A 19,384-nucleotide genomic window follows, 5' to 3' on the forward strand; every position below is an offset into this window, starting at 1 on the left:
ACAGAGTCAGGTGCAGATGTGCAGTAGGGAGATTTCCACGGAGTCATTCAGGGACCTAAGCTCCATTCACCTGGTGGTCCTGATGTCCCCTGGGGGCTCCGAGAAGGCAGGGGTTAGATCCTCTGCACCAAGTTGGCCAACTCAAGAAGAAAGAGAGACCCTCCACAGGAGGTTTGTGGGGACAGGTCTAGAAGCAGTAAGAACATCCCTTCTATACATTTTCCATGACAAACTCAGGCCCATGGCCACACCCAAGAGGCAAAAGAAATGGGTTTTGATGAATATGCAGTGTTAGCTACCAAAGGGACAAGAAAATTCTACAGTGTTTAAGAAATAAATAGTTGATATAATAGAGTAGGGCTGGGGCTAGGGTGAGGGGAGCAAGGCTCCGACAGTGGAAATGCAGGGAGTCGCTCTCTCTCAGGCTTGGGCAAGTACACGCCTTAGATTTGTGCCATAGGTGCCCCTCTTGCCTCACCCTATCCTGGCCCTGATACTTTAACTGCAGAAAATGGAGAGCTAGAGAAATGATTTGCTTTAGATACAGTTATCTGGAAAGGAGCTCGTCACAAAGAGGATGGGAAAAGAGCTTTCTAGCCAGAGTAAGCTACAGAGGCACAGGTCCTGAGACAGGAAAGTTTAGAGTGTTTGAGAAACAGGAAGAGGCCAGTAGGACTGAGATAACAAAAGGAGGGTTGGAGAAATAAAAAGTGCCCAGGTCACACATAGCCTTTCAGGCTGAGTAAGGAGTTTGGGTTGGAAACTCCAACTAAAGCATTTATGTGGCGGAATCAAATGCTCCAGATTTTGTTTTATAAGCAATTGATCTGACTGCCCTTTGGAGAATGGATTGCAGGGAGATCAGTTGGAAGGATACCAATGTGGTTTGGGAGGGAGATGGTGATAACCCGGTCTACAAAATGGCAATAGATGCAGAAGAAGAAGGATTTAAAATATACTGGAGAGAGGTATAGAAATCATAGGTATTGATGAGGAAAAAAAGGGATAAAGATTTATGCAACTAAGTGAATATTAATGTTATATGAAGCCAGGGGGGAATGAAAGAGAATGTTTTTTTCTATATAAATAGTGAGCTTCTTGAGGGTAAGGGAGATACTTCTTTCTATTCTCAACAGGAATAATCCAACAAGATGTTTTTTAAAATATAGTATCAAAGGCTCAAGGCCATATGCACACCATGTCCCACCTACAGAATAAGAATCAGTACCATATTCTGGAGAACAACTGGCAATAAGGTCAAAAGCCTCACCTCTCCATCTTGGTGGCTAAGAGCATGGCTGAGTCAAAATGCCTAGACTGAAATTCCAGCTTTACCACTTACTAGTTCTTGGTAGTTCTGTGACTTTGGGCAAATTACTTACCCTCCTGCGCCTCAGGTTATTCCTTTATAAAATGGGAAGAAAAATACAGCCTACCTCACAAGGTCATTTGAGAATTAAATAATATGTAGCACAAAGAACTATGATTGGCACATAGTAAGTGCTCAATAAATGTAATGGTTAAAGTATACTAATTATTATATCTAGTTCGGTGAATGATTCCTAAGGAAAAGAGATGTGGGAAAAGATGTACAGTACAAGGAGGTTCATAGCAGCATTATTAATAATACTGAAAACTTAATATTGAGATGTTTATCTGCCCAATGATAAGGAAATGGATTTTAAAATGTCATAGTAAACAATGACTTATGAAGCAGACATATCATTAAAATAGGTACAAATATGTGCTTTATGATGTATTAAGTTTTAAAATCTTATATTTATGTACAAGGGGTGGAAATATCTAGAAGGATAAAAAGCAAAATGTTAACAGTGGTTACTGCTGAGTGGGAAGATTATTGGTAGTTTTGTTTTCTTCATTGTTTTGTTCTCTATTTTCCAAATTTTCAACAATAAATGTTGGAATTATATCCATAAAAAATTCTGCAGTTAGTGGTTTTTAAACCAATGACTTATATGAACACAGTGCAAAGTCTTTACCACTTACTTCCAAGACAAAACACCTAAATATCTCAGCAAGATGAGGGTTTATTACCAAAATACATTTCAAAACTAAGTGAAAAAATGGGACATGAACTACTGGCCCTAATTAGTGGATATAGCTCATTTGTTTTCTCACTTAAAAATGTACAGGTTGAAGGAAGGAAAAGTCATTCTCAAGGATCATTAGTAGAAGCAGCTAGGTGCCTTGCCAGTTCTCTTTCCCCGACTTGCAAGATAACCAATTTCTTCAGCTCACAATACTTTCTGCTCTTAAAAACACTGCAAAGGGAGGGTGGGAGGGAGGGAGACACAAGAGGGAAGAGATATGGGAACATATGTATATGTATAACTGATTCACTTTGTTATAAAGCAGAAAATAACACACCATTGTAAAGCAATTATACCCCAATAAAGATGTTAAAAAAAAAAAAACACTGCAAAGGCACTTTACTTCTAAGAAGAGCACACACCTACTGGGTTGTATTTCTCTAGCAACAGGCTTGTTTTCACGAGCCATGTACTAAATGTGTTTATGTTCAAAACTTCTAGCATGCTCTTATCTACTTCTCCCAACAGACATTTGTGTGAATTAAACTTTCAACTTCATTAAATAATAAAATTATTAAATGTAGATGTTATAGATATCTTTCAACAGGTGAAACAAATATCAATGGTAACTTAATTAGTAGCAATGAGCTAGGGTTTTAAATGGATAAAGGAAAGATTTCTGTAATTAGCAAGAACTACCTGCAGAATAAGTAGGAGGATTTTTTTTTTTTTTTACAACTTTTACTGCCACTTTTGCACTGAAGACATAACCTCTAGACCCTTTCTTCATATGCCTTCAAGTTAAAGACCACACAGCTAAAACCAAGCCATTGACGGGTGTGGGGTACACATTCAAGGCGGCAGGCTGCCATTCAGGTCAAGCTTTGAGGAAACTTTAATCCTTCTCAGGTGACGCTACTTTTATTCTACAACATCCAGTTGATCTCCTCAAATATTTTCCTTCCTCCCCTCCCTAAGCCTTCCAGAGAGTGTTTAAGTAGCACAAAGTACTGTTTTTCTACCCAATGAGTGTCAGATTACACTAGGCTGAAGCTACTGTATGTTCACTCAGTAGCTTCTCTGAAAGCTGTTAACAGAAAACATTATCAGAAGATGTCTAATAGAATTCAGGTTTTCAGAAGGTTTGCATTTCATTCCTGTTAGCATAAGCCAAAAAAAGAGTTTTTTAATGTCATTCTACCACTAATGTTTCAGTAAGCAGAAACTGCTGGAAGACTTCACCTCCTCCATCTGACAGGCCATGGCTTGACACAAATCAAAGTTGACCCACTGGCCAGCCAAACATGCATCAACTCATTACTCTGAAAATTACTCTGCAATTAAAGAGGAAGAATTAAGTGTATTGCCTGCTCTCTAAGAACTGCTTCATAGTTAACAAAATATCCATGGTTGAAAAGGAACAGTTCTTTTTTTATTGAAGAATTTCAGCTAATAATTGTGGAAGGAATAAAAATAGAAAAGAATTTTTATAACCCCTAAAGAAACTGATGATTCAAAGATCATCAAGGGAAGAAACCATTACATGAAAGGTTAATGGGAACCTCAAAATGGAGGAATCAGGCTGTACCACATGAACCCACTGGTTAACCTTAGCATCGCTAAGAAAATGGGATGTTGTGTGCTTCCTGATGTGTTGTAACATGAGGTGCACAGCAACACCTGTGAAGCGTCCGAGCCAAAAGAGTTGAACCTCAATGTAATCAAGCCTTCAAGGAGAGCTTCCAGTTTACAAAAACATGGAGGATAGAGGAAGTCAAATGACCCCCACAAGGGACCAAAAGCAAAAATCCAGAATGTCAGATATTCTGTAGAAAACTGACCTGATCTTTTCAATAAGTCAGTGGCACGGAAAACTGGGTGGGAAGGAAGTACTGCTCTAGAATCAAAGGAACTTGAGGGACATACCAACCAAGTACAATGAGTGGGTGTTACATCAATGCTGATTCATACGTATCAGCTGTATAAAGATATTGTCGAGGCAACTGATGAAGTTTGATGACATACTGATTATGAGGTGTTACCAAGGAATAAGCAATTTTGTTAGGTATGTTAATGGCACCGTGGTTTGGTAAGAAAATGTCCGTATTTGTAAGAAATAGATAAGGTAAAATGATGTATCGTCTGAGATTTGCTTTATAACACATAACAATAAAAACTTAAGAAGAATATAAGGAATAGATGAAACTAGTGTGATGAAATCCCAACATTTGTTCGATCTGGGTGATAGGCAGTCTTATGCTACCCTCTCTGCTTTTGTGTATGTTTGAAATTTATCACATTTAAAATGTGAGAACATTTAAAAGTATGTTCTTACCAGTCCTTTATATATAGCACACAAGTATGAACAGATCCAGCTCCCTGGCAGTGCCAATATTAGATACTGCTCAGTATCGGAGGGAACTAATTTAAGATACCTCTAACACCAGAAGCAACTGTACAGTAGACCATGTTGATATTTGAGTAATTACTTCACTAACATTACTTCATAAAGGATGCTAACAGCTCTTGGAGTTCTGCAAACTTCAGAAGGAAGCCAGTTAAACAGAATTTTCAGCTTTAGCTGAAGAAGTCAATTTGATTCATGGATTTATTTTAAAATGTAATCAGCACACTCAGGTGATTCTTTGGATTCGTGCCATTTCGTGGAGCGTCATGGGCAGGAAGGAATTTGAGAGTCCGATTCCAAAACCTACACACTTAGAAACCATGTCTAAAGCATTCTTCCCGCCAGGGCCACTGGGTGCACAATTCCAGGGGGTGTCATTAATATCCTGCTTTACGTGCAATTCACAATCCGAGCGGCTATGTACAGTGCTCTACTAGTTATTATACTTCTATTGCCATTACTTTTTCTTTTAATACTATTATTTTTATGGTATCATTAATAATAATAATACTTATTACACAGAGTTGTGAAAATGAGGATTTAAAGAACCTACAGGTCTGCCACAGGTTAGGACATATGGGTTGAATTGTGCCCCCCAAAATATACACTGAAGTCTAATCTTCAGTACCTGTGAATGTGAGTTTATTTTGAAATAGTGTCTTTGGAGCTGAAATTAAGTTAACATGGGGTCACTGGTGTGGTCCTTAATCCAATATAAGCGGTGTTCTTATAAGAGATGAGAGACCATCACAGAGGGATGACAGCCGTGTGAAGGTGAAGACAGAGCTTGGAGTTAGGCTGTCACAAAGTAAGGAACATCTGGGGTCCCAGAAGCTGGAAGCAGCAAGAAAGTATCCTCCCCTATAGTCTCAGAGGGAGTATAGACCTGCTGACACCTTAATTTTGGACTTCTGGCCTCCAGAACTGTGAGAAAATTAATTTCTATTCTTTTAAGCCATCCAGTTTGTGGTACTTTGTTACAACAGTCCTAGGAAATCAATACAGTATTATGTGTGCTGCAAATGCACTTCTGAAAGTAATGACATCTAGAACAAACCACTGGTGTGGGCTGAGGACCTTCATCTGCCTCATTCTTTAATCTAGGTAAATATTTCTCTTAATGTAGCCGACTTCTTTTTGCAACTATATCACATTGTCACCTCAAAAATCAGTGGTAACCCCTTGCCTCCAACATCCTATTCGCCCATAGTTGGGTCCTTGATCTTAAAGATCTAAACTCTGCATTTTTTTCTAGCTAGTGGGAAGCAGCTGCATAACACAGGGAGATCATCTCGGTGCTTTGTGACCACCTAGAGGGATGGGATTGGGAGGGTGGGAGGGAGACGCAAGAGGGGGGGATATGGGGATATATGTATATGTATAGCTGATTCACTTTGTTGTACAGCAGAAACTAACACACCATTGTAAAGCAATTATACTCCAATACAGATGTTTAAAAAAGGAAGATTTCATTCACAAATTCATCCTGCCATTCCCAGCCATCGAGATCTTTTTGTAACGTCAACTGACCTTTTAAATGTCCTCTTCTACTTCATATTATGCAAAAGTGTGGATGGCATGCCCATCTGTTTTCAACCTAATCATTAAGAAAATATTGTTCCAAACTAGGCTGAAGAGAGGGTCCTTTACTATGCCAGAGGCTTCCTGCAAAGTGCACATCAATCCATTACTCACCACTCTGTCAAATGTAATTCAAGTAAGTAACAGAAGATGATACATGTTCATTTCTCTACCTGTTCCAAAAGAATTTTTAACCCTATTATGCTTTCATAAGTGCAAAGTGTTATTATTAATGAACTTTTGTCCAATGCTCTTTATCTTCCAGTCTAGTAACCCCATTAAAGAAAGCAAAGCATTTGTATGGCATAACCCATGCTGGTTATAGTTGCATTGAAATCTGACCTTCTTATAACGAAGCATTCTCGAAATTGACATCCTGGTCATGTAAGACTTGAGAGCTACATCTCTTCTGTTTTAGGAATTCAGATTAGCCTTCAATATGTATAATACTATTTATTACTGAAGTTTAGAATGATGACAGAGGCATGTGATGCAGAATCTAAAGAAGTAATTTTGTTTACTGTTCTCTATTTAGGAAGGACATTATTTGGGTCTTATAATTTGAGTTGAATAATTGTCAACAAGAATTTCTATTTAAATATTAGATGCCAGATACATTGCAGATGTGCTCATCATGGCTCTTATGGTGTGAGCGGCCCTTCAAGGTTTCTCTACACTCAATACAGCCACTGGCTTTACAACACTCTTAAGAGATACCCTCTGCTGCTGGAAAAGGGCAGTTTCCAATGACTCGGGGCATCAAGAAAGGGTCTTTTACATGAGTGGATAGTTTCCTGAATATAAGCCATAATCTTCCTCCCTATGAGCCTCCTTCATTTTGCCTTAATCCCAAGGGAAGAACGAATTACACCCTTTTTCCATGTGACAGGCCTCAAGTCTTGCAAGGGAGTGATCCTGTTCTTTCTTCCTCTCTCTAGGTCCAGACTCTCCCATTTCTTCAAAACTCTTTCCCAGAATTCAACAAAAAAGATGACTACTTGAAGCTTGCCAAAGCCTTTAGAACAGTTATTACTCATTTTGAGTCGCTTTCAAGTCAAAATCATGTTGGGATCACCCACAGCAGCTGCAAAGAACTAATTATTTTTACTTCTGCACGAGAGAGCAATTAAAGTGCACAAAATCCATAACTTTGGACAATCAATTTTCAAGAGACAATTGCCAAGCTCTAGATCAATTTTCAGGATAGTATTATTCAAAGGGAGAGGGACAAAGAAATCTTTCACAATTGATAGATTCAGTCAAGAATCACACCAGCCAGTACATGACTTATTGACCCCCAGGAGTGGTGTGAACGGCTTTCCGAGGCTCCACAACAAACTAACCTCAACCCACTAATCACACTTCTGGGAACCACTGCTGTCCACCATCAAACAATATTTGGTTTTTCAAATTAGTCTCCTATCCCTAACAAAGTTTCTCTATAATACTAAGTTGATGGAAGGATAGTAACCACGAGGTATATTTCACCAGTAGAAGGAACGCTTTGGGTAGGACAGCCCTGATTTCTCTCTAAGCATCAGACAGATACCCGGATCCTTGTGTCAACAGAAAAGTTTAATGTTTGCTCTTTCTATTCACTCCACCTACAGCTATTCTCTGCCATGTCTTCATATTGACTTAGAGCTCAGAAATAATACCCAGGAGTCCCTCAAAATATCCTGTAAACCTGACCCTTAAACACACATACATACACACACTTCCAAAGAAGCGATCCTCTAAAACATCATCAAGAAGCAAGTGTCAAAAATTAGAATTTTAACAAGATATTCTTCCACCTACAAGAACTACCCAGAGGACAAGTCACAGACTAGGACTGCTTTAATTTATATTTAAGGATGGTGACCTGGGAGCCCCAGGTACAATTCTTCCCATGCCACTGGGATCATTCAGTGCAGAGTCCTCAAAGACCAGTTATAGCAGTGGAACACCTGAGAATAATGAATACCACAGTCACTCTAAAGGGCTATGGGGTGGGGGTGGGGTGGCAGAGGGGAAGGGTGTGATGGGCACAGGACACGTCACTCGATCATGGGAACATTAACCCAGCTATGACTCAACTTGAAACCTGGTCTACTATCAATACATAGATACACAGGAAGGTTAATGAAGATATAGCACAAATGTCTTCAACATTAAAAGCCAGCCTTTTTTTTTGGAAGCGCTGCTCCTCAGCTCACGGGATCTTAGTTTCCCCACCCCGACCAGGGATTGAACCCAGGCCCACACAGTGAAAGCGCCAAGCCCTAACCACGGGACCGCCAGGGAGTTCCCAAAAGCCAAGAAAGAGGCATTAGAACACAGAATGTAAGGTGATCAACAATGAAGGGCCAGAGAATTTTTAAATCCTATGTCAGACATTATTACGTGAAGGGGAAAGAGAACCTAAAAAAAATTAAACTTGAGATTTTCAAGATAGGATCAGACAATTTTTATCATTCTCAAAGGGTTGCAATGTGAGAGATCCATTGAATGAAATGGGTCTCTACATAAAGATTAAAGAATTTGGCAAACAATTGGGAAGTACTAACTTGGAGTCGTTTGGTCAACTCCGAATTTTACCAATTGCTTAAATTTTTAGGCATGCACTTTACGGAAAACATTCTTTAAAAAAAAAAGGAAAAAATTAATTAATTTAAATAAATTAAATTAAAAAAAAAGAAAAACTAATGTTTTCCAAAGTGGCTATAGAAGCTGGAACCCACCTCCCGGTTAACACAATCTCTAGCTTTAATATCTGCCTCACAGATATTAAAACTGTGAGTTTGGTTAAGTCTGCCTTTTGGCGAGAAGGTCTTGTCAAAAGGAGACTAGGGCCAAAACCAGAAATTCTCAGTAAAACTGAAAGCTCTCTTTACTTGTTCCTTTTCCCTGTCTCTCCATGAGGAGGTCAAGTTGTTCACAGCCTCAATCTTACTGGAAAGAGTAGAACAGGTTTCCCACCTGAACCTACCCGGCAGGGCAGGACAGGGGAAGGCAAGCACAAAACCTACAAAATTTCAGAGAACAAAGCACAAGGAAAAGAATGCAAAGTGCGCCCTCTATCGCTCTGTGTGTTTTAACTGCTAAGTGGCTGGTTGGATTGCTGAATCCAGTGATAGGTGAGAGAGGAAGGCCATCACGGTAGAAAAATTCTAAGTGTGCTGACCCAGCAGCAAGGATCTTGTAGAAGCCTACGTGGCCAGAATTGAAGAGTGCTAAGCCTGTTTCTGACCAGTCTGTGAACTGGCAGTGTGATACATACAAATCCTATCAATGCCAGCACTGCACCTCATCAGCTGGAAAATTGCAACACTGATTTCTAAAACTTTATATTACTGTTTTATTAATGAGATAAAAATTAGACTATATGAGAAGCTTTAACAGAACCCCTTATTCTGTGTTTATTTTGTACTTTTATAAACTTTTTAGGGAAATAGAAGTTAACAACTATTGCCTTTGAGAAAGGTATTATTAGCCAAGTAATTATTTACTGAAATAAGTCTTGAGATAGTGTTTCCAATGTGTCCTCACATTGTGGATTATACACATGGCAAATGGCTGGAAACCCACATATGGAAAATACACACTTGTTTCCTAAAAGTTTATGTCAGTTTGAAGCAGACAGTTGGCATCATGCTCCTTAACGAGGTCTACCTCCTATTTCTTTAACCAATGTTTCTTAACCTGTTGAAGGAAAGATGAACCATGGCCACTTTAAGACCTCAGTGAAAGCTCTAGATCCTCTCTTTACATGCTAAAAAGAAACAGAAAACGTTTTGCATCTAATTTCAGGAGACTCACAAAAACCCTGGCCCCATCTCTGGACCCCAAGTTAAGAAGCCTTGCTCAAAAGAAACGTGCAGAACCAGCTGTTTTATAAGTGCTCTTAATATCCTTCGGCAGGTGATGAAAATCAAATGGTTTTAAGTAAATTGTAAAGGTTTTCCCCAAATGACAAGATAAGGTGGAGAGCTACCTACAATTAGTTTCTCTACATTTTAAGAGTAAAAATAATAATATTTACTAGCTTTTCTCTAACCTTGATTGGCTATGCTGATCATATGATGGTGTTATGATACATAACACTTATGTGATACATAACACATAAGTGTATGTACAAAATTCATATATACACACCTACAAACAAACATATTGATACATAAGCACACACCCACAGACACACAGCTATCTGTTCTGGCTATGGGAGTACCAGAAGTAAAAGAAGTTCCTATAATTCATACGCAAGAACACTGATAAAAAAATTTAGCAACACAAGTATGCAAGTTATCACACTTATGGTCTTACACCTCAGTTACTCCACCCACTCAGCCTTCGGTTCCTTAATACCAGTTACTTTAGTGGCGTAATTATGAGTTGTAGGAAGTTCTGAGGCTCAGTAAAACTCTGGATCCAAAGAACTTTTGAATGGGCTTAAAGGTGATTTCTTCTTTTGAAACGAACACTGATGTTCAAAGTGTACTGTGTACAAGAAAAGCCAGTGAAATCGGGAGGGTTGGATTCTAGTTCTAAGCTTTCTTCCACTTAAAAATTAGTTTTTTAAATTATACATTTCAGTAAGCAGCTCACCTTCTTTGTTAGTTAAACCAGTCTCACCTCCTTCAAAGGGTAGCAAAATGTCAGTGCTCTCCTGGAAGGCACTATACAAAAAACTATGTAGTCTATTCACACCTACAGAAGAACTTGTTCTAAAATACAAACAGACACACACACACACCTGTGTCTCTCACAGGTATGTCTACCCTGCTATATTTATTATTCTAAAGTCATAAGTATAAGATTGAATGTTTGCCTGCACTAATTTATTTATGTTATTAATATGACTGCCTTTTAAGAAGATAAATGCTACTTTCTTTTTTCTCTAAATAATTATTCATACAAAGTGTTTGGGGATGAAAATCCTTTATTGGCCCTTCGTTTAGAAGTATTTTTTAGATATGGGTGACTCCCACAGAGTTTCCCCCCTCCCCTGTCCAAACTCACCCACCATTTGGGATACTCGATCATTCAAATAATAAACAGGTATATGAATACACACGCAAGCATTAGTGTACTCTGAAATTCTGAAGGCTAGACTGGGATGCTTTTATACATCAGTGTTGCTCATCTTTAAACTCTAAAAAAGAATAGTAAATAATCAAATTATACCTATTATCCTAATTATTCATTCAAACTTCAACTATGCCCAAAGAAGTTCGAATTGAAAAGAAAAACATTTCTCATTAAGTCATTAGCATTATTTTAAGGGCAAACAACAAAATCTCATCACCACTGATTTTTTGTTCAGCCACAGCTTGTGGAGGAAGCACTCTAGTTGGCCTGGTTTGGGGAGTGTTAAGATGGATATGCCAAAGTTCTGCCCTAGAGGAGCTTAACATATAGTAAGGATGACACATGTGGCAAAGTAGCCAAAATAAAGGGGGAAATGAGAGTCCTTCAGGAGTAGCATGAAAAGCTAAGAAAGCTTTTAGGGAAAATTCCAGGAAGGCTTCACAGAAACGGTGACGTTTTATTTAGCTGGGCACCACCACATGCTCGACAACCCCAAACACGAACACATAACGGTATGCTTGGCAATGAACTGATGTGGCGTAGCTTAAGCACACAGTACTTTCGTGGCGGTGGAAGGTTGGAAACAGGCTGTGGTCAGATGGTCGAGTACCCTTGAATGTAAAGTGAAAGAAGCTGGAATTTATTCTGCAGTCAATATGGAGACCTGGGAGGTTTGAGGTTTATTAGCAAAGAAGTAACATGATCAGATCTGTGGATCACATTGAGAAAAATTCAATGTGGCAGCATTGTAAAGGATGGAGTGAGGAAGAAGTGGATGATGGGAAATGAGTCAGTGAGGACTTGAGCTAGGAAATACCTCTGGGAATGGAGAGTATGGGGCAGACGTAAACAACATTTCTGATACCCGCTAAGACTGAACAAACCAACAAAAGAGACAATAGGGAAGTCAAAGACTACAGCTAGGCTTCCAGCCTCGACACACAGAAACCCCTGAACAGAAAAAAGGAACACAGGTACAGGAACACATTTGGGAGAGGAAGAGTAATTCCACACATAGAAGAGGAATTGAGTTGTCAAGACTGAATGTGCATGGAATGGAATACCTATCCATATACGAGGGTGCATGAAATATTTATCCATATGGCAGTAGTTGGGAAATCGGAGAGTAACATAATCCGGAGTTCAAAAAAAAGGGGGATAGAATTGAAGGACTTTACATGGAAAAGGCAGTTGAGGATAAAGGGATGGATAAAATTCCCCAAGGGAAAGAATAAAGGTAAAGAAATAGGAGCCTACACCTACTCCGAATGAGGGGACCAAAGAAGAAAAATGTGCAGAATATGGGAGGTGAAACTAGAGTGCAGTGTCACTAACCAAAGGAAGAGACTTTCTTTGGAAAGGAGTGATAATCTCAGTGACGGGAGGCCTGTAACGTTGGCAGGGTTGGCACTGAGGTGAGTAGTGAGTATGGATGACCATTAAGAAAACCCTTTCGATGAAATGGTGGAGGTAGAAGCCAGATTGTGACAGACTGACAAGTGAGTGAATGAAAGCGGATTATTAGGCAAGACAAGAGAAGGGTTGAAGTCAAGAAAAAGATTGGAAACTAAGGTGAGAAAGAAGGAAATTAGGAATTTTAGGATGGCGGGATAGCAGCAGGCTTGAAAAGAGGGTGACTGGATACAGAAAGGTCCTAGAGGAGAGAAGGATACATGGGGGGGGGTGGGTCTTGGAAAGAATAAAAACACCGTATCCTTACCCATTCCCTCCTCTAGTCCTCAGCCCCCCCACCTACCCCTGTCCTGCTCTGTTGTCCTGAGAAAAAGATGAAAAATGGGAAAGACGAGTAAAAATCCTTTTTAGTTACAAAAACCCAATTCTCCATAGTTACACCATGCCCCACCCCACATACCTACATATACATGTACGTATATGCATGTAAGTAGATATGCCTTCTCTATCATATATAATTATATACTACTTATGTACTGTATTAATTAGTGCCTTCCATATTTATTCCAGCTAAAATTGTGAAAATGTATAAATACAACATGCAACACTGTATCTAATGGTCAATCCTTGATTGTGGCAGATAATGGGGAAAAAAAGTGACCATCATGACATTTTGAAAAAAGAACATTTTAAACTTTATTTTTATCCCAGAGCTTACCACCTCCTTTTAGCAGGGTCATTCTGTCAAATGATTTGTCTGTCATCTATTTCCTGAACTTGGGAGGGGTAAGAGTGCTTATTTCCAGGAAAATAAAAAAAGTTGGTTCGAAAGGCAGTCAGTTGGAAGAAAAGAAGTAAAAAGCCCAGATAATCTATAAACTGTCCAGTTAGTCTCTGAATAAATCAAGACGTAGTTTTGCATTAAGAAATTAGAAGCGTCGGGGCTTCCCTGGTGGCGCAGTGGTTAAGAATCCTCCTGCCATTGCAGGGGACACGGGTTCAATCCCTGTCCGGGAAGATCCCACATGCCACGGAGCAACTAAGCCCGTGTGCCACAACTACTGAAGCCGCGCACCTAGAGCCCGCGCTCTGCAACAAGAGAAACCACGGCAATGAGAAGCCGCGCACCACAACCAAGAGTAGCCCCCCGCTCGCAGCAACTAGAAAAAGCCGGCGCACAGCAACGGAAGACCCAACGCAGCCAATAAATAAATAAATAAAATCTATTTAAAAAAAAAAAAAAGAAATTAGAAGTGTCGTCTCCAACTTGTGATTTCTGTAAACATTGGATTCGACCCAAGCTAGTTTTATAAACAGATAACGAAAGCCAGAATAAGTGGAGGCCTGAGGAAATGTCACCTATTCTGAATCACTTCCAAATTTCAAGAGAGGAATAAGACGTTGGTTGGGGAAATGGCAACTTTCTAACCTCTGCGCACTGGTAAGGTACTGGCCAGAAAAACTCAGAATTATGCTGGAAGAAAAGCCTATTAACAAAAGAACAAAAGAAAAGAAAGAACATATCTATGCTGCAAAGTTAAAACATCACATGAGTTTTTCTCAAACACTCTAAACTTAAAAAAGCAGGCCTACAAATGTATTCCGAAGCTTTTAAGCGTAGGTTAATACGTTCCATGTGCCATTTTGTATTTTGAAAGAATACTGTGAGAAATAAGCTATCATTAAAAGTACTTGTAAAACTTGTAAATATCTCCACATCTACTCATTTGATTTTTTAAAACACTAATTAATTCAGCCTTATAAGGTTTAAGAGGAAATGTAGTGTTTTGTTTTGTTTTGTTTAAACAACCGAAGTTGCCAGTAACATACCACACTATTTGTGATAAACACTTCAGATTCATGGAAGAAGCCAAATCTAATCACAGGAAAATGAGCGGTTATGGAGAGAGAAGCTGAGGCTTCAGGAGGGAAAAGGCTATGGCGGGAAACATTTGTCATACCACGCCCCCTACCATCAGACCACCAGAAACACAATTACATGTCTGGGAGCCTTGCTGCTTTTAAAGAACTTCATCAAGAAGTTTTCATAAATCTCCGGTAAATCTGTGACTGGGCATATCAACAGAATGAAGGAGATATAAAATGAAATCACTACATACTAAGCTCAAGAAATCCCAGAAGACCATAATAAAGTTATGATTTGTCTATCTACCTTTCAGTAATACGGCCTGAAATGTGGCTTACAACCGTTCCAAAAAATAAGACAAATCGGATAACCCAGTTTACCATACAAATAAACCATAAGAGGTCCCAAGACAGATACAGGCCACAGGGGTTAACAGTAGCTAATAATGACTATGTTTTTGAAGGGGTCTGGAGGGTGAGGGGCCAATGAGTTACCACATAGACACAACATGAGTTGTCAATCAGCGTTTCAAAACGTTGGCATGTGTCTCCCATCTACAAGATATTCATTCTCACTATTGTGTTTGTGCCTTACTTTCAAATGTATCGCTGCCAGGCCCCAGTAGTGATTATCAAATGCACTTTTACTGTATGATTTTGTTTTCTAAATAAACAGACAAAAAGACTAGTAGATGGCTAGTGTTGTTTATGATAGTCTCTCCCATACACAGTTTTATCTGACATTCTAGTCTCTAATCCTCTGGCCATATTTTGAAATAAAGCATAAAGTTAAATGATATATTTGCTCTCTATTCCAGACTGGATGCAATTGATTTTAACTGACTAAATTATCTGATCTCTGCCAAGAATTTTATTTCATTAAGAAAATGATATTATAGAGCATCTGAGATCATAGAGCAGACTAAACATAATGCCAAAGGAGTTCTGAGAATGCTCCACAGTGAAGGTTTGATTATTTGCAGATGGAATATGAAAAAAAGAAAAAGAATCAGATCCCGGGCATTAGCCTAACCAATCCTGGTATCACTGCTGCCGACATCACAGCAACAAAGCCAAGAAAATAACTGAGCTTCTAAGCCACAACACCTTTTTTTAATGTACTAATCACTTTTCTTCCTAGAAAGTAATACTTAACTGCCACTATCCAAAACAAAGGGAAAGGGGGAAATGTTGGTACCACAATAGGCTCTAGCATGTCAACTGTCACTGCTGACATGATTTGGCTAGTAGTCAAGCATTCGCCAAGGAACTAATTTAAATCAATCTCCTTTGGGAAAGCCAATTGTTTGGTATGCGCAACAATTGGTGTAGGATCAATCAGTGGACATGAGATCAATTAAAACCAGCTTAAGCCTGTGAAGAGGGACAATTCACACAACCTGAGTTAGATCTCTATTCATTTCAATACTCTCACAATGCAATCCTTAAGCTTCCTTGCAAAGCAGAAAAGCTACTATCACCCTACACTGTCTAGCCAGCACTTTAAGTAGTTCCACTTTTAATTAAAAACACAGTACGCCCTTTGTTGGTACAGATAGTGTGGTCACTTTTAAGGGTTGCAGTTATTTTAGCCAGAAGCTTGAGATTTGGGAAGGGACATCTGTTAAGGAAAACACACACATTTTGATAGAATTTTTTCTTTACAACCTTACCAGTTTACATGTACTTGAAAGCATTTGAATTTTATTAAATTGAAAGGTTTGTCTGGCAAGTTACTACTGTACACTTTAGAACTGGGTTTCTAAACGTCCGCACTTGGGGATGTGGTGGTAACTGCCATGAGATTTTGCTCAAGCAGCTTTGAAACAAATAGGTTTTGCATCAGATATAGGAGGAGGTATAGGCAGAACTTTGGAGATGGCACTGGAAAGGAAAGCATGCAGTATCGCTTCTGGCCGCAGGAGTGCTGTAATGTCATGTTCCACCAAAGAGCATCTCTGCATTAAGTTCTACTAAAGCAACATGCTTGATTCTTCCCAATTCAACCACAATGGGGCAGGCAATGTGGATCAGAATTAGCAAGTCATCTAATAAACAAGAATTTGGCATAGGAGTTTAGATATTTTGTATTTTGAACATTTTAAAGCACTTTAGTCTTTTCAACCAAATAGGCTGCAGTGTCTACTTGGGGGCAGGGGGTGTGGGGTGTAGGGAAGCCTCTCCAAACACTTTGACCACTTAGACGAGTGTAATCAAAAATTGTCAGCTCTACCGAGTGATACCTGGAAAGAAGATATCGGAGTGGAGAAAGGAGGCAGAGGGGAGGTGAAGGAGATGGAAAGGGACTTTGGCAAGACTGATATCAGTATCAAATTTTCATGGCCTCTGGGAAGAAATTCCTCCCTAGTACATTTATTCAGAAAAACTTCTGAAAGTAAGCATTTTCCAAATGTCAGAAATGAAAGACAAGGAGAGTAAGAGAAATGAGGGCGAGAGAAAGGGGTATCCTTCTCATAAACCACAGCTCCATAGTGTCAACTGGAGAGCAGAGGCGGCGGAAATCGCACACCACCAAGTTATCCTGAGTTCTGCCCTCTGGCCGGCCAACCTTCAGCCCTGCGGGTAGGTGAGAAAAGCTTTGAAAAATTAGGGCGCAGAAACCTCTCTCCAAAATCTGGATGCAGGACTGGAGATTCCATGAAACGAGTTGTAAATAAACCGCATCACAAGTCGAGGGAGACGTTCATATCCCAGAAAAATCAAAATCTGTTAACCTCAAATCAAATTCTAACTGCGCAAAAGTACAAATTGCACGACCAAGACGGATAAACTCTAAGGGGCTGCTGTGCACTTTCCGTGAGGCAGTATTGCAAGGTGGGGCTGTGCGTGCTAGGAGCGGGGGTGTTGAGGTTTGCGTTTAAATCCTTCAGCGGACTTAACAGTGTTTAGCAGCCCTTCCCCTAAAACGCAGTTGGACTAGCTGCAGCCGCAGCAGAACTCGGAGACAGAAATACAGGCGCACTAAATCATCAGGAAATCCAGCTTTCTGAAACCTTTCTGAAGGCTTCCACTCGCCTCCCCGCAGTGCACACAGGTAATGGAGAGGAAGGAGGAGGTCAAAAAGCCGCAAGTGAGTTTCACTGAGCGCCGGCACTTCTCTCAGAAGTAGCTGCTTTTGAGGGGAGTAAAGAGAGAGGGCAAAGTCGGGCCTGTCTCCAAAACATCACCCTGCAAGCAAGCGTTCCCCCCAAAAAACCTGCGCACGAGTTGCCGCTCAATGCGCTAAGTTCAGTACGTCATCCCACCTAGTCTTAGAGTCCAGAAAAAGAAATCAATGTTGCTCTTTTCCTAGAAATGCAGGTCCTCCACATCGACTTGGTAACCCTCCCCAGCTCTCGATCCCACACGCGCGCGCAGACACAGACATACACACACACCCCAACACACACACACACGCCGAGTAGTAGGCCGTGTCCAAAGCTATCTGGGGTCAGGACTTGGGGCGCACGTGGGTGGCGAATGTAGAGAAAGATGAGCTGCAAGGAAGATGGTTGAGAGGGCTAAAAAGAGAAAAAGACAAAAAGAACAAGAAAAAAGGATGCCAGGCTTAAAAAAAAGAGAGAGAGAGACCGAAAGAGAGAAGAGTTCAGAAGTAGAAGCTCAGCAGTCAACGTGGGTACGGACCGCACCGCTCAGCCCTGAACTCCCGCAGGACGCCCGGCTCGCCGCGCGTCTCGCTCCGGCTCGCCGCGCCTTCTGAGCACGGAAAAGACAGCGTTCGGCCGAGCTCTGGAGACCGGAAAGCGGGGAGCGGTGGCGCGCAGTGGCTGGGGGTGGAGGGCACGGTCCTGCCCACCTGAGCCCCTGAGCGAGCGCCACCACCCGCGCCCCCGACCCCGACCCCACGCGCCTCCGGCAGGGTAGAACCCACCTCTCTTACTGCGTCTCCATCGATTGCCTTGGCAGTGGCTGTAATCCATACAGTTCAGGATAATGAGGGCAAAGGAGAAGAGACGAAACTGCATCTGGGCGGTCGGGCGGGGGAGAGACGTCTCTCAAAGTCGGGGAACTGGAGGGCTCATCCGAGGAGCCGGCGCCGTCCGCGCTGTTGAGGAAGACGCCGAGGGGGAGTCGCCACTAGCCCAGGGGCCTGCACTGGTCAGTTCGGCGCAACCAGCATCTTTCCGCCTTGAACCTGAGAGACGAGGAGGAGAAGCCGGGTGGAGAGAGGCCCAGGGAGGCAGCTGCCTCTTCACGCGTCCCAATTTAAGAAGGGGAGGGAGGGGGGAAGCGAACTCACTGCCTGGCAGGAGCTGCGGAGCAGCTTAACCCCAAGCGCACAGCTGCCAGCAACTTGGAGAGGAAGGTGATTACAATCAGTGAATTAGCAACCTCTGCAGACCTATAGGCTCCGACCCGGGGGAAAGGACTTTGCGCGGGCGCTCCGGGAAAGAAAAGAGCTCCACAGTTCCCGAGGGTGCAGGGTTAAAGGCGCGCTCTTCGGTCCTTTGGTCCCACAGTGGGGTACCCAAGCGCCGTGGTCGCGGTGGCCAGGCGCGGGTCGCCTACCGTGAGCACTTACGTCTCAGGCTGTGCGGCGTGCCTAGGCGCGGAGCTCCACCCAGGGCTCGGAAAGCGAGACGCCTCGCTAGCACGTGGGCTGGGGAAAAGTTTGCCGAGACCCGCCGGGAGCGCGTAGCAGCTCTGGGATCCCGGCAGCTGCCTTGGGTTCGAAGTGCCCGGAGGGTCCTCTGGACTGACCGCGCCTAGCAGGAGCGCGGCGGGGCGGGCGGGTCCGCAGCCTCTGGGATGCTGCGTCCCCGCCCGTGTGTGCGATCCTACGGCAAGGGTTACGCCCGCTCTCACTCTCTGGGTCCCTGTCCAATTGTGCGGTTTCCAGAGCTCTCTCCACAGCCACTTCACAGCTAAGGTTTCTCCGTTTCCAAGCTGTGGGAGACAGAACGCTCCCGGGAGGCCGAAGGGATGGCGAGCTCACTTTCCGATGGAGATGCAGTCGGGCCGAGGCTCGGGATGC

The 19,384-nt window shown here is 41.7% G+C and overlaps 1 protein-coding gene across 3 annotated transcripts in view; it reads right to left on the minus strand.

Moving 5' to 3' along the window:
* The window catches only part of RSPO2 (R-spondin 2), a 163,036-nt gene extending 144,662 nt beyond the window's left edge, over nt 1-18,374 (minus strand). For 2 of the 3 annotated variants that reach the window (XM_065895236.1, XM_065895238.1), the window contains exon 1: nt 18,281-18,374. In XM_065895236.1, coding sequence (XP_065751308.1) covers nt 18,281-18,374 — 94 coding nt within the window. Of the gene's footprint in view, nt 1-18,276 lie in introns of all 3 variants that reach the window. The other variant, XM_065895235.1, reaches the window with a different exon arrangement.
* Nucleotides 18,375-19,384: the final 1,010 nt, after the last annotated feature.

The sequence above is a fragment of the Phocoena phocoena genome, chromosome 17 (genome assembly GCF_963924675.1).
Source record: "Phocoena phocoena chromosome 17, mPhoPho1.1, whole genome shotgun sequence".
NCBI classification, from domain to species: domain Eukaryota; kingdom Metazoa; phylum Chordata; class Mammalia; order Artiodactyla; family Phocoenidae; genus Phocoena; species Phocoena phocoena.